The sequence below is a fragment of the Oxyura jamaicensis genome, chromosome 22, assembly GCF_011077185.1.
Source record: "Oxyura jamaicensis isolate SHBP4307 breed ruddy duck chromosome 22, BPBGC_Ojam_1.0, whole genome shotgun sequence".
NCBI lineage: Eukaryota > Metazoa > Chordata > Aves > Anseriformes > Anatidae > Oxyura > Oxyura jamaicensis.
The window spans coordinates 4444085-4470406 of record NC_048914.1 but is presented as its reverse complement, the minus strand read 5'-3'; the positions used below and the strand labels follow the sequence as shown (position 1 = coordinate 4470406).

General features: G+C 40.7%; 1 protein-coding gene across 12 annotated transcripts in view; it reads right to left on the bottom strand.

The window, feature by feature from the left end:
• Positions 1-26322, bottom strand: part of KCNU1 (potassium calcium-activated channel subfamily U member 1) — a 204975-nt gene that overhangs the window by 158311 nt on the left and 20342 nt on the right. For 6 of the 12 annotated variants that reach the window (XR_004755816.1, XR_004755817.1, XR_004755818.1 and 3 more), the window contains exons 1-14: positions 14021-14143; positions 11250-11366; positions 10615-10676; positions 8557-8644; positions 7672-7783; positions 6974-7049; positions 6456-6531; positions 5938-6108; positions 5405-5496; positions 4641-4751; positions 3035-3140; positions 1891-1973; positions 976-1045; positions 411-566 (exon numbers count right to left, since the gene is read on the bottom strand). Coding sequence is in view for 6 of the 12 variants with exons in the window: in XM_035345238.1 (XP_035201129.1) it covers positions 411-566; positions 976-1045; positions 1891-1973; positions 3035-3140; positions 4641-4751; positions 5405-5496; positions 5938-6108; positions 6456-6531; positions 6974-7049; positions 7672-7783; positions 8557-8644; positions 10615-10676; positions 11250-11366; positions 14021-14119 (1419 nt within the window). In the remaining 6 variants the exon portion in view is untranslated. Of the gene's footprint in view, positions 1-410; positions 567-975; positions 1046-1890; positions 1974-3034; positions 3141-4640; positions 4752-5404; positions 5497-5937; positions 6109-6455; positions 6532-6973; positions 7050-7671; positions 7784-8556; positions 8645-10614; positions 10677-11249; positions 11367-14020; positions 14144-15403; positions 15595-21617; positions 21667-26322 lie in introns of those variants that run through there. The other 6 variants (XR_004755814.1, XR_004755815.1, XM_035345234.1 and 3 more) reach the window with 4 other exon arrangements.

The window sequence follows — 26322 nt, the reverse complement described above, 5'->3', positions numbered from 1 at the left end:
ATTGATTTACTGGGTTCTCTCAGGGTAGTGGAGCACTAGCACCACATTACAGCTTTTGAAAACAGAGCAACATACGAGGAGTTTCCATAGGTCACCTAAACACAGCAGCATGGCTTGCTATGCAATGTCCTTTGCCTTGGCACCTATTTGCACACTCAATTGTAAAATATACCTTTAATCTCTTTTGCCTCAGCATGTTCTAGAGCATTCCTTTCACCTCTTGTGCTGAATTCAAGTATCATATTAGAAATAGCTTCATAGGTTCTCTTGCCTTCTGTGCCAAGCTAAATCCTAACATAAGATAAATTTCAAAAGACCTGGCTGCAGTTTCTACTCAAGAGTCAGGCACCTAGTTCAGAGAAGATCCCACTGGGCTATATTTACATTATTCAGATAAGCAAAGGACGTACCTCAGTGTTCTCTTTCCCAATGAACAAACTGGTTAGGAGAGTAGACAAACCAGGAACTAGGCAGCTTTGTGCTATAAAGCCTAACTTCAATTCAGCAAGACAGATGATATTGTCTCCCCTCCTCCAGTCCCAGTTGGGTATGTTCGGCAGGTGAACCTGTTTCAGAGTAGGAAAGTAATTTCAGGTCAGCACAGAGAAAGGCTGGGCCACAACGTTTGTGTAACATGATGATTCTTGTCTTTCTTGCCTTCATCATTCTATTATTTGAAAATCTTCACTGGAATACACTAATAGATAGCTAAGCAGACTTCTGAGTTTGAATGTTCTTTTGGTTTTGTTTTTCCTTTAAATGTTTAATATACATTTGCTAACAACTTTGACAAAAACAAAAAGCTGTTACTTATTTTTAGTAATGTTAAAAGATATTCTAGCTAGGTTAGTACCTGGATAACTAAGAGACACTGCATAAAACCTCTGCCTTTTACAAAGTAAGGATCTTAGATTCCAAAAAGGCCAGAATTTCAACTGTGACAACCCACTGGAGACAGACAGACAACTGAGATACCTTGTTACGAGACTGAATTATCTGTAAAATGACTCTGGTGTTGGGGTAGTGATTCTTGATTGACAGCACTCTGTATGAAAGATATAATTTCTGATTAATATGCCTGGTTCCAGCTTTGGTCTCTCATTTTTCAAGTCCAGCTAGCTTACTCCAGGAGACAGCAATTGGAGAGTGGTAACAAAGAATGGCGTATGACCCAAAGCCTGTACCCGAGCTCCTCTACACTTTAAGCATATGAAGTCCACTGTTTGGAGAGGAAAGCAGTCACCATCAAAAGATTATAAGATAATAGCATATGGCTTTGATACAGAATGAAGAATTGTACCTGTACCCTACTACAACTCTAGAGCTAAGAGAAACAACAATAATTATTATTTGCTTTGAAAATTCTACCTGTAAGCTCCATTCATAAACTACAGTCTCCAGTAGACACAAATGGAAAGTGAAGATAATCCAGTTTGGAACTTGAACTTCTGGATTGATTTGGGTGGAGAATACCATGCCAAGCCATCACATTCACACAAGCTAGCAGTACTGAGAGTCCCCAGTTCAAGTCAGACCAGCACAAAAATGCTTAGAAAATGAGACCCGACAGCCAAGCCGTACCAGACGGTAGTGCTTAACTCTCTCCAGTGTAAAACACAGAGACTCTGACTGCTGATATTCAGGACAGTAAAGAAAATAATTACAATGTATTTAACGACATTATATTCTTTGGAGAGCTGTAAGGCTGCACAGCTGCTACCTGTCTCAGTCCTTCAAAGCATCTGATAAAATCATGGCAGAAAGCAGTCAGAGTTCTCCTGAAAGAAAAAACGTGACAGGACAAATACGCTCCCCTGCCAGCTGCACTATCAGTGTCACTGTTAATATCAATCAGATAAAGAATGAAAGCACTGGAGTATCTCATCCTACCTCATGATATTGCAAGTATCTTCAGTATAGGGCTGTGGAGAGCAAACATCTGCTAGAATGAGACAAGCATTTGCAGACTCCATCTGTATCCCAGGAGAAGAAAAGTTAAATCCGGGTTTAATCCCATATGAAGTACAACAATCTCTAATAGTGAGCTGATTTAGTGGCATGTGTCTTTAGTTAAAAACTCGCATAAGGTCATCATGATCCTATTACTTTGGAGTTGTACACATGCCTGAATGTTTCAGCAATGACACAGCTCCAATCAAACATACAGTACGTAATTCATATTTCTATTTTCAAAGTGCTGGAACCCACTAAATTTATGATTTCTTGATCTAACATCTTCCTAGAAGAGGTTACAAAAAACAGGCAGCAGTGCTATAATCTTCCCCAGCAAAGTCCAGCCAAAGCACTTTTCAAGGGTCAAAACTTGGTCATGTCAGAGGAGCTCTGTCTCTGCCATCTAATTAATATTTGGGCAGTTCAGTGAAGTTGTTAACAAAAAAAAAAATCTGTTTCATTTATGGCAGAGTTTTTATAGTCTTCTGGGAACTGGATGGAGATCTACCAAAGCATTTCAAATATGATACTAACAAGTAGAAACCTCAGTAGAGTTAAAGCCAATGATGCTTTTTGTTTTATTTTGTTTTTTTTCCTTTAATTCAGGACCATTCCTTTTGCTGCTACTGGAATATTTTACTGAGCCCTCAGCATTCCAAAACACAAGGTCTAGGTCTCTTCTTTCCTGGATGTTCATGAATGAGACTCAAACACAATGCATGCCTGAAAGAAAGGTAACTAAGAGCTATTCCAGTAATTTAAATACTATTTCCAGAAATGTTGCTCCCCACAATATTCCTCTCTTTTAAAACCAGTTGATCAGTCTTTGCCCTTTTTTTTCCTGCTTCAGTGCTTGAAAAAAGTAGTCTGAGAAGTCTGTTATGCCTGACTTCTGCATTTTCAGTTCCCACAAGTGTTATATTGGTATGCAAAAGGTACCAGTAAAATAAATGGAGCTGCTTGAAGTGCAAATCACAACATGAATTAAGTAAATGCAGCTGATGTATCCTTTCATAAGGCATGAGATTTTCACAAGATTGACTTATCTACAAGAAAGGGCAGAAGATAAATAAGTTCTTACCCCAACTCTCTTCAGATCTCCAGAGTTTAGTGCAGAGCCATAAAAGAAAGTTGTGTAGGCTGAATAGCATTTGAACACAGCTTCCAGCTCAAGACTAGGAAGAGACCTATTCAGTATAAACAAGAAGAAAAAAAAAATCCATCAATCTCTCATAATTATATTCTCTGCAATTCTCCATTTCTCAGTGAAGCTATTTGCCGTAACTACTTACAGCTTAAAAAAAGAGCTACAGGGATTTTGGCAGCTCAACTGAAGTACATAGTTTAGATTTTAATGAAAACAAGCTTTTATAACACTTAACAGTCATGGAAATGTTTCCTGGATTTTTCCTGTCTTCTGCTATTGTCGTTAATTTTTCATGAGTGTCATTCCACAACCATCCATGCAACTGTAATTCAACAGCTCACTGTTGCTCCACCAGAGTCAGGAAGTGACACTTCCTATGGCTTAATTCTGCATTCCCTGTTCAAATGAAACTGCTGAACTTCAACTTTCCCTACACTGTTATTTTCCTATCCAACATACGCAAACTATATTTCACCCAGAAACTTATGTAACATTTTCTTCTAAACTGTTTTGTAAAACTCCCATAAAGGTATTTGTACACTGACCTCAGTAACGAAGCATGCACTGAAGGAAGGTACGGGTACTGCTGATTTAAAGACAGGAAAAATCCACCTATTCTCTAAACGGTTTGTTTCCGTGATTATTAATCACTTTTCACTCTCAAAAATGCATGCCTTTTTTCTTACTTGAGTTTGCTCAGTTTTGAACTCTCATCATTAGTTTTTCTTTGCCTCTCTCTTCTAGATTAAAGAAGATTCTTATACTAACTGTGAAGCTACTTAGGCACTTTAATCAAACCAACTCCCTATCTATTTTCCGTTACACTGAATGGACTGAACTCTACATCTCTTCCTCTGAAGCACTTTTTCCTGTCTTTGAACCATTCTTGTACTTAATTTCCATGCATCTGCAATTCAACAGCTCTCTCAAAATGTCATGGTATTTCAGAAGAGATGCCTATAATATTCTGCATTCCAACGTAAAATCCTGTTTGTGCTCCCAGCAATCACCTCCCTATGTGGCTTCTGTTTTCAGAAACATATCTCAAAGCTTCAGCTAGGTACAAGGGCTTCTGATAGGAGGCTGTTTACATGCCTGATGTACTTGGCATAGAAAAGTGGTTTCACTTTCCTTCCTGTGCTGTTCACTGGTGTGACCAAGTGGAAGTTATAAATTTTCTCCTTCCCAAGACGAAAAAACACATAATAAACTGAGACAGCAGTCAATTATTTGATTTCCAGATTTGGCAAGACTTAAAAGTTGGGTATACCTGGCAATGCTAGATTACTATAAAATTTAGATGGAAACATACTTTTTTTTTTTTTTTTTTTTTTTTTACTTTTTAATTGATCACAGAAGAAAACATTTTATCACTAACATTCCAGCATAAAAGCTTCATTGCTCTAATTTGTTTTGGAACTCCCATTAATCAGGTATATAATATTGCTTTCCTTTAGTCTCAGACCTCCTGCATCTCCCTAAGTGTTCAGGAAATCAAAGTGAAATATCTCAGAGAACCTTACTCTCAGAGAATACTTACTCTCCCAGAAAAAGGATTTCTGTGCAAACATTTCCCATGTCCTGAAGCAAAAAGTTTTGTAGGAAAGTAGTAACGCTCTCCAGAGTGATATTACCACAGACAATGATATACCTACAGGAAGAGATCGAGTAAGATTTGACACTTTGAAAATAGCAGAGTGGTTGATGGCAAATCTGACATTGTATGACACAATCTGCTTGTACTAAACCCAGCAATGAAGAAAAATGATTTTTTTTCTCTGTTTTGATGGAAATTTCACCCATCATGGACATGTACTTCAGGAATTATTTTGGAAAGGAAGTTAGGAAGTTTGGAAAGCAGTTAGGAAGCATTCACTAACTGTGTTAGGAAGCAGTGAATGGTACTAATTCCCAGAGTAAAGACTCACAGAAAAAACTTTATAAGATCTCCTAGAAATTGTACCTAATCTGTCTTGTTCTATGAGTGGTAGAGGGAAAGAAATAATAAAAATAATAATAATAAAAAAAAACACCACACCACCAAAGAAACACTAATGAGGTAGGCTAACTTAAAGATTGAAGAGACCTATCATGTCACCTAGCTTTTCTCTTCCTTTGAAAACAAAACCCATGCCAAAGAGTTGTGTTGACAAGGTTTATTCAGACTCTCTTGAGTTAAGGATCAAACAAAAGTAAGCTTCAAGATTTGATTTAAGCTACTACAGGAATTTCTTATGAGCTGGTTTACAGCCTAGTAACTGACCTGATTTTTATTTTCCAAACACAAATAGCAACCATACTTACTTCTTCCCACTCACCACTTCATAGGAAGATTTGTAACTTTTATGGCTTTCAACAATTTCCACAACTTCAGGGATTATGTTTGCAAACAGGACCTAAGACATCAAGAAATACCATCTTCCTCAGAGCCAATTCTGTCTCTCCTAATCATGATAAATTAATTTGTGAGAATTTAAATTATGTGGAACAACTACTACAATTTACTTTGGATTCCTAAAAAATCACTGGCAGGGATGCACAACTGTATGATGTAGTGATAATGGATTTATGCTGTTGATACCTTGGATTCATTTTGTCCAGTATTTTGGCTCTTGCCAGGATTTGCAGTCTTAGGAAGAAATATTAGAAGCCCTGCCAGGTCTTAGAAGAGAATATTACTCTATAGCCATGCCAGTAAGTACTTAATGTTAAAGCTCTGTTTTTGCTCATAGATTCCTAATCCGTACTGGAACCCTGCTAAGCTCGTTTTTGGTGACAATCCTGTTCACTCTCTGTACCTAGATGTCATTTTCAGAAAGGAAAAATAGGTTTCTTACCAAGCCACCAATTATGAAGAAAATAATGAAGGTTCGACCCAACGCTGTTTGAACTACAACATCACCATAACCAACAGTGGACATTGTCACCATTACTAGGTACATGCACTTGAAATAGCTGATGGACTGTGAATTTGCAGGCTGGACCCAAGGATCTCCATTGTTTTCTACCTGTCCAGGACATGGAAAAAGGAGAAAAGAAGAAAGAGAAGTTTAGAGTGGTTTTGGTTTCAGTTCATCTCCAATTTATAATTATTTGATTAAAAAATTGGCATCATTTTCATTATTGTACAAGTGACACATTACCACAGCAGGGGCTGGGTTTGAATCAGTCCAACTTATCTTATTTCACATGCAATTAAACTATGCTGGCTTAAGTCATGCTTTGTGGTACAACAGATTTGTTCTCTCTCTCTCCTAAGAGAATGCTGCATTCATTATAAAAATATATACCCAAAGCTCTCATGGTAATACTGATTTAAGGTGACAAGGAAGGACATGTAGCTGATTGTACGTACCAAGTGAATAAATCCTGCAGCTGTGAGCCAGGTACCAATAAATACAGCAAAGAGTTTGGAGAGCTTGATTGAGTAACTAGAGATAGAAAGTGAAAAAAAGCCCAGGACATTTAACACGTAACGTAACATTCTTAATAGTTAAAATTCCTATATGACCCCATCTGTTCAACAAAACTTTTCTCTAGTGAGATATACTATATAGGAAGGATTTAGGATTAGAAAAATCTTCCTATATTCAGCCCTTTCTATCACAGGCAGCATGTCAGATAATCCCATTTTTTACATTTATCAGTCTTCAAAACCTTTAAGACTTCTTGATTTATGAGTTCTCTCCTCCCCCAGACAGTTTCACTGAGCTGATGGTTATACATTTTTTTTCCTTTGCACAATTTCCAGTGCAACATCATTGATAGCTTTTTTTCCATATGCAATACTATTTCTTTCCAAGAGTCAACTAAAATACAGATATCAGGGAGAAGGTTAGGCTTCCAAGTGTACCTGACAAGAGTTTAACTCACTTGTTCTTTGTGACCCTCAGGAACTGTAGTATTCGGGGAAGCTCTAACAACCTAAGTGCTCTCAAAAAACGCAAACCTGCAGAAAAGCAAGAATGTCAATGAGAAAATAAGAAATCTGTCTAGAAGTTCAGATATTCAGATATGTTTAAGCATGCATGCTTTGTTTTCCACTTATTTTACAACCTCAAACCTAGCAAGAGAGGATAACACTGATCTGCATTCAGAGCCTTTATGCCACTGGATTTCCATTTATGTCCTCAAAGGTGCTTTGATTTATTTAAAAAAAATAAATAAAATGTAGTTGCTTTGAGCTGTAGCCTGAAGATTTAAGTGACATACAGGTCCCACTGGACTACTGACCCCAGAGCATGCAAGAAAGACATTCACAAAAATCAGGGTACGATATTTACTTCCCCTCTGGGTAGCTCATCATCCAGTTGGTCAAGCACAATGATTTCTGAGTTACTAAAAGCCCTGCTAATGGATAAACCAAACAGAGGCAGAGTTTGGTAACTCACAAGTCCCTCAACATTAAAAGTATTTTAAAACTAATATGGAATCATTTTTCTCCCAAGAACAGTTTGGAACAAGAACAGATGGTTGTAAAGTCTCCCCACATCAAAACAAATTCAGAAGAATTCTCAGCATAAGATACAGAACAACAAGGATGGAAAGCAGGATCTCCAAGTCTTACTTACCAAGCCAATTTCTGTTTAAATAATAGGAAACAAAAACTGGAGGGATCGTGAAGAAATCCACAAGAGAATTCAGCTCAAGCCAGAACCTCAGCTTGTCATCTGCTGCCACAAACTAAAGATGAATAACATCAAAGAGCATCAGTGGTGTGTATGATCTTTGGCCTCACCAGAGCAAGAAGGCAGCTCTCTGAGGAAGAAACCCATTTTCGTAGTACGTTTCCTCCTCTGTAGTTCTGCCTTCTGTGGACACCCACTTAACATTCCTGTTTTGTTTCAGAAAGGCTTGGTCTGGAGCCCTGAGAACACAATGATGGGTTGACCCAAAGGTATAATGACACTTTCTTTCTCTTTGTCTTTCTTATCTGCCCCTTGCAGTTTTTATCTTTTTTTCCCTAGGGTGCCCTTCTCTGTGGTACTGCTGTATCAGTAATAATAAATCATAAACCTCAGGACAGGCAAGACCACATCCTCACCAATAAAAAGGAAAATCTTGTTTTCTAATTATTTTGGCCAAAAATTCTAATGTCAAATGCTACGATCAAAATCTATTTCACACCAGTGCAACTAATGGCATTTTAACAACAGATGGCACACAGCTATCCAGTTCGTACAAGAGAAGCTGAAGAGAGACCTGACTAATTGACTCAGTGGCTTAAAGACATGGACAAAGACAAGGCTAATGTGTGAGCTGGGAAATGCTGCAGAAATGCTGGAAATAGCCAAACTCCAAAGGGTGAAAATTATTACAAGGTTAAAAATATATATATATAAAAAAAGTGGGTGGCTCTGAATTAAGCTAACACAATCAAGCATTATGTTACAGAGCACCTGTTGTCCACACATATAGCTCAGTTTTAACTCACCTTTCCCATAAAGTGCACTTACCCGTAAACCGAAGTAAAAGAGGAAGAAAGCATTGAAGCCTGAATCTAAATAAATGATGCTGTTTGGAAAGATCTTGTATCCTTCTGCCCTAATGGGAAAACAGACACCACAGACAGTAGAAAGAAGGGTGAAAATAAGAAATAAGACAACAGTAGATTGGCTATCCAGTGACATTTGGTTTGGGTTTATATTTTGATTATGAAATACTCAAACCAGAATTTAAGTGTATTCACAATTTTGTGTAATTTAAATCTCTACTTCCTCAGTGAGTTAGGCAGAATACATGAATGTTAATAGCAGGGCTTTGTTAGCATTAGTGAGCATATTAAAACATGACATTATTTATCTATCATGCAAATATACTGGAAAGTTTGACTTTCATATATTTATAGTGTTTAAGCAAATCCTTCTGTTCATTTCTTCAGGAAAACTGTTTCATCCTTCTCATGTGGACCAGCAGGCTCTTCTATATTCAGCTTAGTCAGTAGAAAAGACAGCTCCTGCAGTGCTCACCCAGCCCCTGCTGAACCTGGCCTTCTATCTGCCAGGGGAGCAGTTTAAGCACAAAGTAGTTTCCAGATGAGCCTGCCAGGTTAGGCTGTGACACCAATTTAAGTTTTCCAGGCCAGACTCGCTGACCTTGCATGGAACAGGCCTACAGAGTACTCACACTGCATGAGTGCAGGTGGTGAAATCTGGCAGCATAAAGCTGAGGGAATAAGCTTTTCCCACTGGTACCACCTGGTCCAGGAAAGGATGTTTGACACTGGCTCAAGAGATTACAGAGCGTAAGAGATACAGAGCATACCTCACACTCACTTGCTGACATACTGCCTACAGCAGGCGACAGCAAGCTAGGTACATCAATTATGAGCCATCTGACACCTCTTCCTGCTTCGTGCAGGGAATATTTTGAAAACAGAAACACAAATAAGTAAACTAGTCCCATAGGTCAGCACAGGTGAACATCTACTCTCACCTACAGGTGTAATGTTATTCATAGAAAGAACTCTGTGTGAATTGGATTAACTGCCTGTTTATTCCTTAAAAAGGAAACTCTTTACCTTCTGAAGCTATTCCTAGCTGTTTGTCAGATTTATAATGCCTTGCGATTGAACACAATATTGGATTGTTCTTGATGTATAATTCTGTTTCTCAGGTTTACCCCTGCTGATTGAATTCAGTTCAAAGTGCTCCACAGCTTTTATATTTTATTTATTTCATTTTATGGTTCCATTTTATTTTTCCAGTGTTGTGCACCTGTCCAGGCAAAGCACTGAGAACAATGCTCTGGCATATTAAATCAATCAAAGGGTTTTACATATTAATATCTTTTTACCCCTGAGCACATTCTACAAAATGTATGTATTCGGGTGAAGATTGGTAGAGGCTATAACTATGCTTTCTTACTCAGTCTTATTTTACTCTCATTTACTGAAGGCTGGACTTCAGAGAAGAGCTCCATTCCCATTTAGGTATCAAAAATAAATGGCCAGATTTTCAAAAGAGCTTCGGGTAGTGGGTGGTGAGCTTTATTAAAAGCCTAGGACTCTCTAAACATTGCAGTAGGAAGGAATAGCCGGGCTTTGAATGCCTTTGAATATGTCTGTATCAAAATGGACCATTTTCAAAACCTGTTTCCAGCTGTAGAACTTGGATACCTGCCCCTTAGTTCTTCTGAAAACCTGGTCTTGAAGGTACAGACACAAATAATTACATACACCAAAAAAGCTGCAATAGAAAGGTACAAAGCACATTTTTTCCTTTCTGCCTGCATTATGTAGTTCCATGTACTACTCAGGTAGCTGTTATGCAGTTATGCCCAAGGTGTGCTCTTCTAGTATCTGTAGTACCTAAAAAGTATTAGGATCTTAAAGGAATGGAGGAGTAGGTACCTGAGATCCCAAAGAGCTCAAAGGGGCCTGTAATGTAACAGCACCCATTGGCTCCTCTGACTAATATCCGTGGCCACAAAATAGCACCAAGAAAACACATCAGTTTGGGTTTCTGAAGTTTGTTTAAATAAGCTTTTTGGATAAACGTTAGTAATCTACTTACTCAGCAAGATTGACAAAATAAATGACGAGTGAGCCAATATTCAGAAGAAACACCAGTATCACCTGCAAACACATGCAGTAAGGAGATGTTATGAGGTTTACTATGGCAGTAACACAGCTTCCATCTGTAACACCGCTTTTACTGTTTGTCTGCCTGTGTGACCAATTCCTCTTCCACTTGCAGCCACTAAACTGTGATGTACAAAATGATGCTCGGACAAACAAAGGCTGTCAACTTCTACTGACACATTTCTTTGGTTGTCACTTGCCATAGCACTGAAGGAACTGAGGCACAACTGTGATGGATTTTCTTCTCTGTGCAATCTAGATCATGTCTTTTGATCGACTTTCCTGTGTTCCCAGAGTCACTCTAATAACCCAGAAAACAGCAATATAGCCATATCTAGAGAGACATCAGATAGTGAGTCTCTGACATTTTTTTAATCACTACTTAGGAGGACTTTCTGTAACATCTTCCCAGGCCGAACACATTTGTATTAGGAAAAAGTGTGAACTAGATCACGCAAACTGCTAAACCTGACAAACTTGTGTTTCCACTTGATGTTCTCAGAAGAACAAATATGGCTCCATACCTGCACATCAGAACAGGAAACCTGTGTTAACCAATCTACTTACCAATACACACCCCACAGATGTTTGAGCTGATAGCATCATTTCCACCTGGGTAAAGAAGACTCTTATCCAGTAGACTGAACTCTGTTTCCTTTTACGTGGCCACCAGACATCTTTGTCCTGACAGAGAAGCAAACAGATTGTTATCCTTGGCTTTGCCAGACACTGTTTCCCAGAACGTCTAAAGCAAACACATCCAGCCACCAGCATATCTGAATGGTGACTGAAAGCAAGGGGGGCATGGAGTATGTCTTCCTTCTGCTAAGCTACTAAAAATCTTCTGAATGCCTTATCCTCCTGGAATTCACTGAGGGTTTGTTGTGCAGACGCACACTGTGATCTTCCCACCAAAATGCAGTATCATTTTCTTTATTTGTTGCATCGATGAATGTTGATTCTCATCACCCTGAAGTGATTGTCTCATAATCTGCGCCTGAACAGAAGTGTGCACTGTTGCTAATAATGCCTCTCTACTTGTCTCCCCACCCCTTCCCATCTTATGCCAATAGCGGATTTATTCATTTACTTAGTTTGATCATTTATATCACTTCCCTTGTGCAGCTTCAGCTAATTCTGAGTAGCTTTTGCTATGAAAACAATTCTGTCCTTCCTGCAGATACAGTTATTAATAACTAACAAATAGCTATCAGGGATTAAATGTTTGAAAATCTGTAAACATCTACCGGTAAAAAAAAACACAACACTGTGATGGGAGGTACGATGTTGTCCCTGTCCCCCCCTTCTCTTATACTCAGTTTCCTAGGCACCCGAGCCTGTAAAGAGCTAACACTTAAGAACTAAACCCCACCTCTGCTCCAGCAGCCAAGAGAACAACAGAGTGAGGTTAATTTAACATTTTGGCACGCAGAGATGCCTATTGCTTGCCAGCAGCACAGGTGCTCCCTTCATTTTTCTCCCACACAACCCAGGTGAGCTTATGAGAATGTCAAGGCCTCCCTTGGAAGTGATGGAGTGAAATGGCCTGTGACAGTTGTTGGAGGCAACGTGAAGTGACACAAAGAAAAAGCTCTTCAGTCCTGCAAACTACACTGTAACCCGCTAAATAAGTGACCTGGATGCATCACATGAACCTCCTGGTGTTACCCCTGGGAGCTACTAATACCTTCTCAAAACTTCTGTAGGACACACACGGAGGACTGGGACAAAAGATCTGGTGGGGGATTCTTTTCAGTATGCTTAATCCCATCCTTTGTCCAGCCTGTCCAGACCATGTGAAAACATCTGTCCTAAAATACTGAAAAATAGCTTCCGACAGTAATTTTTGCAATACTTCCAGTATACAGAATGTGGAAGTACGGTACCGAGAGATGGCTTAACCACGTACATATGTTCCTCATTCCTGCTATCAGCTCCGGCTTATTGTTTAAAAATGTACATGAACAAGATACTGTGTGTTTGTATATACAAACCTGTGTGTTTAAGAATCAGAGGTTGTATGAAAATCTGCATAATTGTGATCATTATTGAAAAGGCAAGCAGTATAGTGCTCCTCTGTGTGGCCGTATTTATCTACATGCACATGTAGGTGCTGAGGTTTCTGCGTGTATGTTTGTGCAACTACTAATATTCACACTGGTAAAAACTATCTTGCTTCCTTCTCTTAAAAGGGGAAAGACAGTAGCATCCAAAAGCACTATCCTGTTCATCATCGTGATGATAAAAGCTGTAGCTTTGGGTTTTCCCAAACCCAACTCTCTCTGAATATACCATGTTCAGTGCACTAAGACAGAAGATAAAACTTTTCTAAATCAGTACTCAAACAGTATCAAATGTAATTCCTGCATTCTCAAATCAACACGCATAATATGAGCTACTTCAAAAAGACTTTGCCTTTACCTTTTTCCTCCAGATTTGCTCAAGGACAAATCCATAAGTGCATCTAGCCAACCTGAAAGCCAGAATGGTAAACAGGCCTCCCAAAAATACAAACAAAGATGGTATAATAAAAGCCAACTGAAAGTGCAGGGTACAGGTGAGGTCAGATTTCCCTGACATGTTGTGAACCACTTTGCTCCTCCTTTTTCTTCCTCAGCTTCCTTGGCTGCTGGGTCCTGACCTTCTAGAACCCTGCTGCTCTTGTGACTGCCGCGACCTCAGTGTCAGTGCAGCATCACACACGCACTGGTCAGGCTGGCAGGACAGGATACTGGAGACGCTTCCCTCCACAATGGCAGCATTTGACTGGGGGTTCCAATTTTGAACTGCATCTGTTTAGTGATCTTACCAAGGTACTTGCTCTCTCTGGAAAATCTCAGTTTATAAAGCTGGCTCTCACACAGACTCACTGTATAAACATAAGTTGCTTATCCAGACCTGTGAAGTCTCACACATGGCACTCAAGACATCCATTCAGACCCCACTTCACACTTCCTTTCAAGAGCTGCAACACACACATACTGCAGTTCTCCCTTGGGAATTTCCATTCCACTTTGGGATCGAGACCTGCCTCTGCTCAAAACAAATACAAGCAAGATGCCCTGGCACTGGAAGTGTAGATGTCATGATAAGAGCATCAATGGAAACAGTGAATAAACAGAATAAGATTGGTTAAATGAGTCAGAAGAAAGATGGACTTAGCCTGCTATTTTGTTTCTGTTATTGCCCGGTTGTTAGTGATGAAGTACAGTGTGACCTTTTCCCTGCTGTCTTCATTTCACTAGATTATCCTCTCTCTTTCTAGCTTAATAAACTTCTTAATCAGAAGAATTTTAACAAGCTAAGTTGAAGTTTCATAGGATATAAACATAACCAACCCGGGATAAATGTGCTGCCATTTCCACAAGCAGCAGCTCTTCCCTGGAGTCAGGCCACCTTTGCACCCCGACATGTAAAACCAATTTGCTCCCCAGCATCACTGCAGCCTTGGACAAAGAGCAAAGCAGAACAGCACAGCTGGCTCTCACCAGAAACTGCTCAGTAAAAGCAACAGTTCCTCTTGCTCCATGCAGGCCTTGCTGTCCCATCCACAGCTGGTGTGGTGTGATCAGATGCCACCAGATCACGCAGCGTCTTTCCCCCTTTCTATTGAAATAATGTCATCAAAAGCTTTAGGTCTAGTCAAGAGTTTTGAAGTCTTTCATGAGCAATGCAGATGAATAATGCAATCAGACTCTTCTTCAAGCAATCAGGGCAGCTGAGTATGGAAGTAGTGATTTTGCCTGAATTGGGAAAAACATGTGCCCAAAGGGGAAAAAAAAAAAAAAAAAAAAAAAAGAATGGTGAAATAACAGCCCAGCTGGCTGGGAGGCAAAGAATGTGTTATTGTAGCCTTTAAATACAGTAATACTTAATGTCTGCCCTCCCCTTTCCTTTCCTCCCATGCTGAGCATCAGAGGGGACTGTGAGTGATTGAAGCCAGTGGGATGTTTTGAATGGCGAGGGCGGTCCTGGGGACAGTCTGTCAGCTGAAGGAGTCATCCTTTGTGTTTTTACAGGGACTAATATGACACAATTGCAATCAGCTCCTCATCTACAGCTCCAGGATGCCTGAGTCAAGGGCAGAAAGAATTTTAAATAAGTTCCCAAAGTGAAGAGGGGAAAAACAAGAGAGGAAAAGTAGAGAAAAAAAGAAAAAGAAAGAAAGAAAGAAAGAAAGAAAGAAAGAAAGAAAGAAAGAAAGAAAGAAAGAAAGAAAGAAAGAAAGAAGCAAAGAAAGAAAAAACGTTGTCCCAAACCGAGCCACTTCTCTCTATTTCTCCTGGTGTATTCTTACCAGACCTCAAGACTACTACCTTCTGGTCAAGGTCTGGTAATTGTAGGGCAGTTTATAATACAGGGATGTGTGAGGCACTGGCCCTTCTCTGAAGCACCAGATGTGAGATCTACCATTTCCAAAAGCACACGTTCAATCACCTCATGCAAGCCAAGAACACAATACAGGCAGAGGAGATGAAAAGGCAGTGAAGCTCCTATCTATTATCTCAACATTCGGGCCAGATGCTCATTAGGACTGTCCAGAGGTAGGTTTAGGTAAGCTAGAAGAGTTCTTACAAGGAAACCCAGCTGGTTTAGCTCTGCCACAGAACAACCCGACGCTGGCCTACCTGCAGTGCCCCAGCTCGGCCTAGCCGCGCCACAGGCAGCCATGTTGTCCCCCTCGCTCTGCAGCTGCCCCTGTCGCAGTAACAAAGCACTACCTGTGGGACCGGGGCTGGGGACAGGAATTCCCCCAGGATGACAACAAGTTGCTAGCGCAACTCGTGCTCCACATCCAACGCGTTTCTTCCAGCTGGTCCCTGCCCCAGCTCCCATCTTTCTGTGGTGCCAACTCCTCGCTGCGTTTCTCCTGCCCGCTGCTGTAGGGGGGTTCTGACTGAAGATGGCAGCCTTCGCCTGTTCGTTTGCTGCTGCCGAGCCAGGGCTGGCTCCCGCTAAGTCCTGGCTCTGTCCCAGCCCAGCTGTCCCCAGAGCAGCCACAGGCCACCCTGGCAGAGCTGCGGGACGGCCACAGCCTGTCAGCAGCACAGAAAAGAGAGACAGCAGCAGAGATACAAAAGCCTCGAAGGGAGCAGACAACAGCCAGCAGACTCATTTTCTGTAATTTGACAAAACTGTAGTTTATGCTGCACTGATGCGCACATTTGGAAATAGATGAAGAGTGGAAATCCACCAGGAGGCATCATGCAGTGCTTGGTTTTGGTGCAAAAATAACCTTGCTGATGTTCAGAGTGCTTTATGAACGCGAAGACTTCCGCACCTGTCTCCTGAAAGGAAATGTCTCTGTAACCTCCGTACCTGAAGGTAGGAAAACTGGGGGAGAAAAATTAAGGCCACAGAGGAATTCAGCTGGCTAACAGGAACCTGTTTCAGATGTTTCTGACACAGAAGCCTATGCTTTAAGCAGCTTCTCTTCTGCAGACACACGAACCCCACTGCAATAAGCCTGCACAATGCTCAGCTGTTCCCCAAGGGTTCACAGGGCCCCACTGAGACATCAGTTGGCTCAGTCCCTAATCAGTAGAATAAAATAACACTCCATCAGAGAGCATTACAGATCTCCTAAAGTAGGCTCATGTTCTGGATTGTCCCCAGTTTGTTTCTCCAATGACAAATTCTTCCAACTGCTTATTAACCTTATCCTGAAAACACGTACCTTCCCTCCCCCTAGCTCTTGTGCTAGCCCCAGGTTCCAGTGAAAGCTGGATCCTGACCTTCCAGCCAAATTTCACTGTATATTGAGTATTTGCCTGCTGGCTGGAGGAGCCATCTGTTATCAGAAGTCATCTTCCCTGTACTTGTGCTTGCACATTGTGATAGAGTCTCCTCTTTATTTCCTCTTTAATAGCCTAAATGGATCAAGCTCCTTATGTCTTTCACTAGAAAGATGTTTCCTAGGCTCTGAATCATTTATATGGCTCTTTTATGAACACTTGCAGTTTTTCAGCATCCTCTTTGTTCTGCAGACACCAGAACCTGAATCACTATCCCAGTGAAGATCTGGCTAATGGGGGCAGATGGAGCGATACGCTTATTACATTAGATCTGTGAAAGGAAATATTTGATTTTAAAAGTGCATCAGTTTGACTGAGAGGAAAGAAGGGTAACAAAGGCACTGAAGTGGGGAGGCATATCCTGAAAGAATTTAACTACTAAGTAATGAGAACGTCCAAAGGCACATTAGGCTGGATTTAAAAAAGGGACACATTCCACTGCTTCAGAGCATAAACCAATAGCTGGCAAGGATTACAAATAAATGTCTCCTTTGGGTAGATTCCTCTATAACTGTTCACTGCAAAGAGAGCTTACATCTCCCTCTGAAGCAGCTGGCTCCCAGCAGGCCCAGAATGCTGGGATAAACAGGTCTGGAGCAAATCACTCACCTTTCTAGTATGTGGAGACATGCACAGAGGGAAGAGACAAAGGGTTTGTGCTTAAAGGTTAAATCCTTACATCACCTCTCTCTACTACCAAACCTACCTAGGTAAGAAGGCTAAGAAACTAAACAGAAATGAGCCTGCATTCTCCCAGCCCCCCTCCCACTGCAATCTCCTGTTCACTTCCATCCAAAATGAAGCACATGAATGCAACAGTCCTCTTATCCCTGCTTGGTTCCCACTTTCACTGTGCTCTGAACCTTCCAGGTGCAAAATAAAACAGATTGGTCCAGAATTTGGAAGCAAATGAGCCAGGCTGTTTGCTCCAGGCTTCCAATTTAATAAACATGCATCTATATCTCATGGACAGTCTGTCACTTCCCTTTAATAGAAATCACCTGCTCCTCTAATAATCATTAAACAAATTGACAGCACAATAGCCAAGGCCTCTCATCTTAATGCCACCTGCAGCAAGAATAAAATAATCCACTAACATCTTTTCAAAAAGGCCATTATTCTGCCTAATACAAATGCACAAACACACACTCCATGTGACACAGGATCAAACATGTCCATGAAGAGAATAAATTGCACAGGAATTCTCTTTGTTTATATAATGCAAATATTTTATTAGTAAAATCATTTCTCATTTTCTCTTGATGAGGATAATAATCCCTCATGCTTCCTGCAGTCCTTTCCTCTGCTAGAGCCAGATCCTGAGCAGCTTTATGGGCACCATCAGAGCAAATGGCCAGGCATGCTTTTTACATTAGTATGTGTAAGGTCTCTGAGCCTTAGCAAACTTCAAATAATAGAACCCAATCTTCATTAGCTGACATCATATCCCCATCTACACAGTGTCTTGTGGTCACACCTTAGGGTCACCATGGAGGAAAAATATAGTAATAATTTAAAAAAAATCAGGGAACTGCATTATAACAAAAGTTATACCCATGGTGATGGAGCAAGCACAGGGGGACAAGGGCTTGCTCTTGGACTTGTTCCTCCCTTTTATCTCTGCATTTTATTCTCATTCTCAGCTGCTTGTCTCAGAGCATCTGTTTGTCTCATTAGCCTGTTTCTCGTTCTCCCCCACACACCGACTCCAAACACAGCCCATCAGTCTCAAAGCTCTATTAGCCTTCAAAACTTTCTTATCCACAGCATTCATTGCTGAAGGATACTTGAGGTTAATCAAGGATTTTGAACAGCCTTATGCAACCAGTTTGATTGTCTCAATCATGTTGATTTGGAAGTCATGTTGTACCTGATGGGGCCTCTCATGTCTGATGAGAGTACAAAGAAAAGATATGCTGGGAGAAAAGACAACCATGTGCCAAAGGGGCAGCAACAGCTTGGCACCAGAAGCTATACAGAGGAGCACTCTCAAAGCCAGGGACAAGCAGCTCTGTAAAGGCAGGTGCACAAAAAAAAGTTGTACCCAAATACTGGTAGCTAAAATATCCTGAGGAGCCTCACAGCATCCTTCAAGTCACCTCTACATCTAGCCACATATTTCGCACAGAATGGGAAGCACCTCAGGAGATGCTTGTCTTTTCAAAGCAGCCCCTACTCCCAGATCCCACTTCCCAGGCTGCTGACGTGTGGCCTGCAGCACAACCAAGGGCTCACACTGCAAGAAGCAGTCCTGCGACTGCTGTTCAGAGGTAAATTCACTACTGTGCTGTCACTGTCGTCTGGCAGCTGTGCACACAAGCTTTACTCTCAGCTTAAAGCCGAATCGACTGTCCTTCACAACTCTCCCTCTGTGGGGGAGTATCTCCACGCACAAGCATTCAGCAGAAACCAAGGACACAGTAGAGCTGGATCCACTCCAGGTCAATTCCTAGATTTAAAAACCTCATGTGGCTACTGATCATTTGAAACGCAATCTGGGAGTTAGGATGGAGGATGCAAGGGAGGAGTCTGAAATGGGTTGTACATGGACAAATTGGGCCCTTGCTGTTTGTCTGGTCCTTATCTCCACAGTACAAGAGCGTATCAGTCATTTGCAGAGTTTTCTTCACAGCATGCCTATGTGGGAGGGAAATTGCATGTCCCCATTTTCCAAACAGGCAGGTGAAGCAAAAGGAGGATTACATGATTTTTCTGTTCCTCCCCAAAGTCACACAGGAGGTATGCAGGAGAGTGGAATTGAAACCATGTCTCCCAAGCTTTCCAGCCTCTCAGCTGTCCTCATGACAAATGCTCTGCAATCGAACTTACCTTGCAGAAATCTCAGCTAAACTGATGGTGTCTCCCTTTTCACCCAAAGCTTTTTTGTTTTAGCAGGTACTGACCTTTAGTATCAGTTTGAAGCCCGATTCCCCACTCACTTCTTTGTTATGGCATCCGTTGCAAGGCATCAATATACACTGAGATGCACGATTACATTCCACACATCCACTGAAGCTCATTTCAATGGTGTTGTAGCTGTAAATTAAACCCTCTGAGCTTAACGTGCCCACGATACTGCTTTGGTGGGCCCTTAGTCCACTCAGGTGTATTTCAAAGGTGAACCAGAACGCTGCGGGGAGCTTCAACGTTTGCTCAGGAGAATGCAAACATGTGTAATGGTTCTTCTTGCTACGTGTGCTGATGTTACGATCAAAGTAGTTTGCAGTGGATATAGGTTAGTCTAACCAAAATCGTTAGACAGACAAAGATTAACATGCCTAAATGATACATGTGTTCTAATTAGAGAATGTAATCACCTCAGGCTTGATCATTATTGCTCCCTTTACGTGTAGCATTTCAGCTGCATTAAGATCCCTGGCAGTTCTTTCATCTAACTTTTATATTCAAGGACATCAGGTTTTTAATCATTAAACACCTAAACTCTGTTTTTCACAAATCTTTGAAGAATAATTATTTTCCAAGTACAAACCCTATATCACTGAAGCCTGTTTTAAAAACCCTCTCATCTCTGGCTGCTGCACTTATGTCAACAGATCTTTTTGGAAACCTGACTGTGGAAAAGCAGCTCAGAAATAAAGAAAATAATGTTTTGTCATTCTCCTCTATTTTTTTCATTCATTTTGTTCTGTTGGAAGATTTCCAGCCTAGCTGTAGGATCTGTCAAAGTATCAGCATTGTCAGAGTTAAGGAGATTTTCATTTGAGACTGAGCCCTCGGGGCAGTATTACCCTGATTTGGGACTGCCTGACAACTGGAACTCATTCCTTCTGATTTAGCTTCATCTGTCTCCTCACACCTTTCTGCATACATCTAAGTTTCCCCCTCCACATAGAACAACCACTCCCCCCCCCTCCAAAAACAACAACAACAACAACAAACATTATTTCCCTTCCCAAAATCTCCTTTTGCAGTGTTAGTGGTATGCAGGGAGAGATTCAGAAAGAGTTGGCATAACTTTTCGCACATTCATTGATACATGCATTTATTATGTGGTTAGCTTCATATGATTCTGCAGAATGCATAAATCTGGCTGAGAATATAAAAATAGCCCACTATCAATCTTTTTGTAGTGGGAAATGTAGATTCATCAGTGCAGGCAGAGGGAGCACTGGCAAAACTTTATAGCAGCTTCCATAAAGCTGTCAACAGTGAAAACAGGCTGGTTTTTAAGCTCAGGGAACAAAGACCATATTGGCCCCAAGTCTTACAGCAGGAATACTGATGAGATCCTACAGTCAGAGGTTTGTGGCTAGGACAAGGAAACACATATGGAGACCTTTGAGCTCTGCACCAGCGTGATTCCATCAAGCTGTTAAAAGCAACTGCAACCCTTTCGAATGCAACTACAAAGGATGTTTCTTTTTCTCTGCAATTCTCTCAAAATATATTACGAGTCATTAGTGTGGCTACCTACCAGATATACGTGGACATAATTAGAGTTGTGTAAAGTTATGTTGCAAGTCTTGCTTCCCTCTATGGCTATTTGGCTGCTGTGGCCCTAAACACCAGAAATTCAGTTCATTAGTTCAAGGTTCACCAGTTTAGAGGGTCGTTCAGAAACGTGGCCTTTCAATACCACAGAAACTAGAAAATAAGCTTGATTAAAGCATTGTTCCTAATATTTTGACTTAAATATGATTTTGGTAAGTTCTATTACTTGCCACATTTCAACCCAAACTTTTTGAAAAGGTCACTGTCAAGGGACTGGGTATTTTCATTAAAACAGTACCACCAATCACATCAACTCTGCTGTTTTCAGTTTAGCACTAAAAGCCAGAACATCAAACAAGGTTCTGTGTGCCAGCTGCTTTTGTGATTCACACCCTCTGCAAGACAGGCAAATATGCCATAAAACACAATAGCAAACTACATGTTCTTATGAGATTTGTGTAGATATAAGTTTTCAACTAAATATTCCTGAAATGTTTTGCATATATTCAATCTGAATGATACCCTGATACCAAACCTGTGAGATATCCAAAATGGAAATCAGGCAAAAAACAACTTTCATCATACAAAAATACATCATGTATATGCGATAGCCACCCAGCAAAGACAAAGAAAAAGGTGTCTATGAAGGAAAAGAAATCTGAAACTGCTGCAGCCCCCATAGGCTGACTAAAGTGATTCCAGCATCTTTTCTACAAGTCCTTCCTTTCGCTACTCGTCTGCTCTGGCAAGCACAAGCAGAGGCCCATGGGTAGCTAGCTAATCTCTTTTAGAGTTTTTCTGCCCTTATTAGTTGCAGCTCAGCTGACACCTGTCCCTCTCAGCCCAACCTAATTAGATAGCTTCGATTTACATTAACTAGTGGGAATGCTTTCTATTTTTCTACATTTGCCTTCTTTTCTACAACTCTAATTAGCGGTTAATCTTTAAGTTCATTTGTAGCTTCAAAAAGGTGGGAGAGAAGTCTCTTGCCCCCTGAATAAGACACCGGTTGAGGCTGGAGACCTGCACAGATAAGTCTGCTGCTATCACAGAACCTTGGTTTGAGATCCCTGCTCTTAGAGATTGCTAAACACAGTTATAGCCTGCAAAGCTGGGAAATTGCAAGATTGGAATCTGAAGGTTCCCACAAATAACCTTCTCATGAGTGAAAACTGAATCAAATTGCCCAGACTGTATCTTGTAATTAGAGGCTCAAAATATCTTTCGGACACTATTACTGTATGCATTTTTCCCCTTGTGATCACTCAGAATTAATTGATACCTGCAGCAAAACTAAAAGTACCTGGGCATCCCCAGGCTCCAGCTCCTGTCTCTTAACTGACAGCAAAGTGACAGTACACTACTTCAATATAAACACTGGGAAAAAATGTAAACATAATGACCCCAAACTGACCCAAACTGCATTTTTCATGCAGTTCACAGAACACGTGAACCAAAGTCCTTTGAAATTCATATGAAACCCTTTCAAAATCTGTTTGAACATCCAGTTGCAGTGCTGTGTTCTCTGTGTAATGTGGTATGTATGCTTTTTGTGCCTGAATACCAATAATTCAGAATAAAAGAAGAAACATGATTTCTGAGACTGGTGCCCCAGACGCAGCAATCAGTCAGTAAAAGGCAGAAGGCTGTTTCTTCCAGCTGGCACCTTTTACCAAGACAGGTAATCACTTTGAAGAGAATGAATTGTTTGCATGCAGTTAACCCTCTCTGCATCCCATACTATTAATTGCTGCCCATTGTGCCTACGTTTGGCTCTTGTGGTAGGGGTTACCATCCCTTCAGATGTGTTATCAGGGCATTTGTACTTCAGATCAGTTTCTGTTCGAGTCAGGTCAGCCAGATCTACTGTTAAAACATTTTAAGACAAGCCAGCTCTTTCTTCCAAGGCGGGCAAAGAGCACTGCCGTGAGGAAGAGGCAACTTTCCACAGGGGGCAGGGTGCCCTTCGCTGGGACAGTGCTCTGCAGCCTTAGGCAACCTCTGTTGAACCAGTAGGAGCCAAAGAGACTCTGACCTATTGCGTTCTGTACATTTTAAATCCCATCTTGCCTGCAGGAAGGGAGTGCTTCTTCTATTATTACCAGGGTTCAGTGATGTTCAATGTCATTTACCCTGCATAAAGTTGGCTCTTTGTGTCTCGGGGACTGTAGCACTACCCAGAGGTGCCAACAACTTCATAGCTGTGAAAAATGGGCATGCATTTTTTTTTAATGAGTCTAATGGCTGTAAGGCCCCCAGCATTGATATATCATCTGCAAGATTGGTACGAAGTAATCCTGCAAACCAATCGCTGCAAGGCAGATCACTGACTCCATATAGTGCAGATTACATCACCTAGCCCTGGGCTAAAACAATACTATGCCTCCAGCCGAGAATTTTCTCTATTATTAGAAAAACAATTACTTCTTCCAATCTGCACTACAAATATTGGAGGTGACAAAGTAGCCTGTGATCTTTTTCCCCTCATAAACTTCTCTCTATAGTAGGTGCACCACAGAGGTGGTAATAAAATTTGTATCTAGTGGTTCATGCACATTTCAATATTACTCTCCTGCAATCGAGCCTGGTGAATGGAAAACAAATTTAAATCATGATAAAAGCCCAGGCAGATGCTATCCGTATTGTTAACTGCTTGTCATAGGCAGAGATGTATTTGCATCCTTTGGGAATGGCAGATCTCATTTTTTCCTCACTGTAAAGCTGTAACGTTTATTGCCTCTGAGCAGGAGCTACAAGGGAGCCCACCTGGATGACGAGCTTGTGAGAATGGAGCCTGGTGGTTTGCTGTTTACTTCCTTGTACTCCTCCCTCCATTTCTAGTCAGAAACACACAAATTCTCTGCCTTAATTTATTTTTAAAAAATGATTATTCTCCCAGACTAATCAGGAAATCCCATCTTTCCTCCTGTTTACAGCGTAAACATATTTAAACTCAGAAGGATTTTTTAAAATACTTATTAACAGTATAAAATCTGTGACAGCTATCATGTTGGTCTGTTGCTTTATTAGATAAGAAGTAAGGAAGGGTCATCTGAGGGTCTGCACATCAGAAGGACTGAGATACTGGTGTGAGTTCGCTACAGGATCTTTTTCAGTCAGAAACAATGAGTGAAGGAACAATGTCAAAGAGGAAGTGCTGACCTTTGAAGAAGACATATGGTAGCTTTTCTGGGCACCTGGAGTCATCAAACTGAAGACAATTTTTGCAAGACTATTTTCATTCCATTGAAGACTGTTCAGAGATGTTGGTGCACAGATTTTCATGCCATGGACTCAGACCCATTCAGGAAACTCTAATTTACCACAGTAAAAGCCACATAATCCTTGCAAAGCAAATATGACCTTTTCCAGTACTAAAATGTTGCCTGGCATTATTTCTGCACTAAACAGCTGTCATAACGAGCACCCCAGCATTCAGCAGAAGGTGAAGGGATCCTCCATAGCCTGCAGGTATGATCTGAAGTTAAAATCATTAAAGGCTTGTTTAAGGAGCATAGCCTTTTTATCTTTGTTCATTTCTGTATCAGTACACCTAAATCTCCTGGCACTTTCTGCAACTTGATTTGGCAGCCTGGTGCTGAAATGAACCAAAAAGCAGTTTTCACACAAGCAATAGAAAAGCATACCCCTTGATACAGCCATGCCTGGTTCCAGCCAGAGCATGCTGTGATGAAGAACTAGAGGCCTTTAACCTTGATCATTACTACTCTCGTTCAGCAGGATGCCCAGCCAGGCTGGCCTCTAGGCTGAGCCTTCACCACACGAGGTGTACCTGATGCCAGCCAGTCATGGGGAGGGCATTTCACACACAGTCAGCCTCATGCCTGAGGTAAACCAGCAAAGCACTGAAATTTACTAAAACAACTTGTTTAAAATGTATCAATTTTCAAAAATAATATTCAGATGTAATTGGGATGTTTTGGAAGCACCTTTGCACACCTGCAATGGTATTGTTCCCAGAACAAATGACTGCATAGATTGTGAATGTATTTAGTCCTCCCTACAGGCTTGGCATCTCTGTTTTCTGCCTTTCTTCATAATGAGAAAGAACATTGCCTTATCTTAAGTATTAGCAGAGTAAACTCCGTCAAACTCCGTATACACTCAAGCACGCACACATGAGGAAACTTGATGCTTCCTCAAAGCCCCATCCAGCCTGGCCTTGAGCACTTCCAGGGCATCCACAGTCAAACCAACACAGCTTCCCACGCCCTGACCCAGAGTTCTAAAGTAGTTCTGAGTTCTCCTTGAAAGTGGCTTATATTCACAGCCTTTTGGTTTTGAAATGGAAACAAGAAAGAGGAGATTTTCCTTGGTTTTTGTTCTCATTTTCTGTTGATGGCTTTTATTTTCAGAGCTTCAGGAATTAGAACATTTATGCACCACAGGCCTTATTAAGATTAATTAATTAATTTCATTAATGAAAGAATTTCTAAATGTGTTTTTAAATATAATTATTTATTTTTATGTAGTTGCCTAATTTCCTAAGTAAATACCAAGCTATTGACATTTTGCAAGGCTTGCATTCATAAATAGCATATTCCTAATGCACCAGATTTAATAGAATCCTTTTAGAAAACATATTAGGCTCCTTAATATAATGTAAAGTTTTATTACTTTTTAGTAATTATGGTGTTTTTCTTTGTAGAATTAATTACCAGCTGGCTTCAACCTAAACTCATCATTCCAAGCTTCTCTCTCCTCCAGGTATGCATTTTGAGTCTGGGTCATTGGCATAATTACCAGAGATTAGGAGAAACAGGTAGCTTGGTTTCTGTATTTTCCTGTGTACTTGAAAATGAACGTGTTTCCTCATCAAGTATTCTACTTTGAATTAGACCTTGAGCAAGACAGGTAATACAATAAGATTGTTAAATGAGAAAAAACAAAATACTGTTTTTTTTTCATTTTTACACGGGCTTAAGCACTTGAAAGGGTATATGAGATAATTTTGTCTTGAATTCTTTTCTGTATTTTGAATCAGGAAGAGTGAAAAGCTTAAAGGGATGACTATGAGGATTTTGACTGTTATGTTACTACAACAATATCTACATGAGGGTCCCATTGTAATAGATCTTATACAAACAGTTGTGAAAGAGCTGTGCATCTTCTCTCATGTAGCAAGACACTACCAAAAAAAGGAGATTACTCTGCTTTTGATAGGAAAGTCCTACAAATGTCAAACAGTAACATTACCCTGAATGGGAACAGTTCCTCCAGGTGGGTATCTCCGAGCCTTTCACTTACATCACGCTACCTGTGAGACAGCTCTGTGTTATTAATCTTCTTCAACAGCCAGAGAAATTGAGGAACACAGTATTGTGTGATATAAAATTTCAAAACAAATAAGAAAATGCATTTTTATTTCCTCT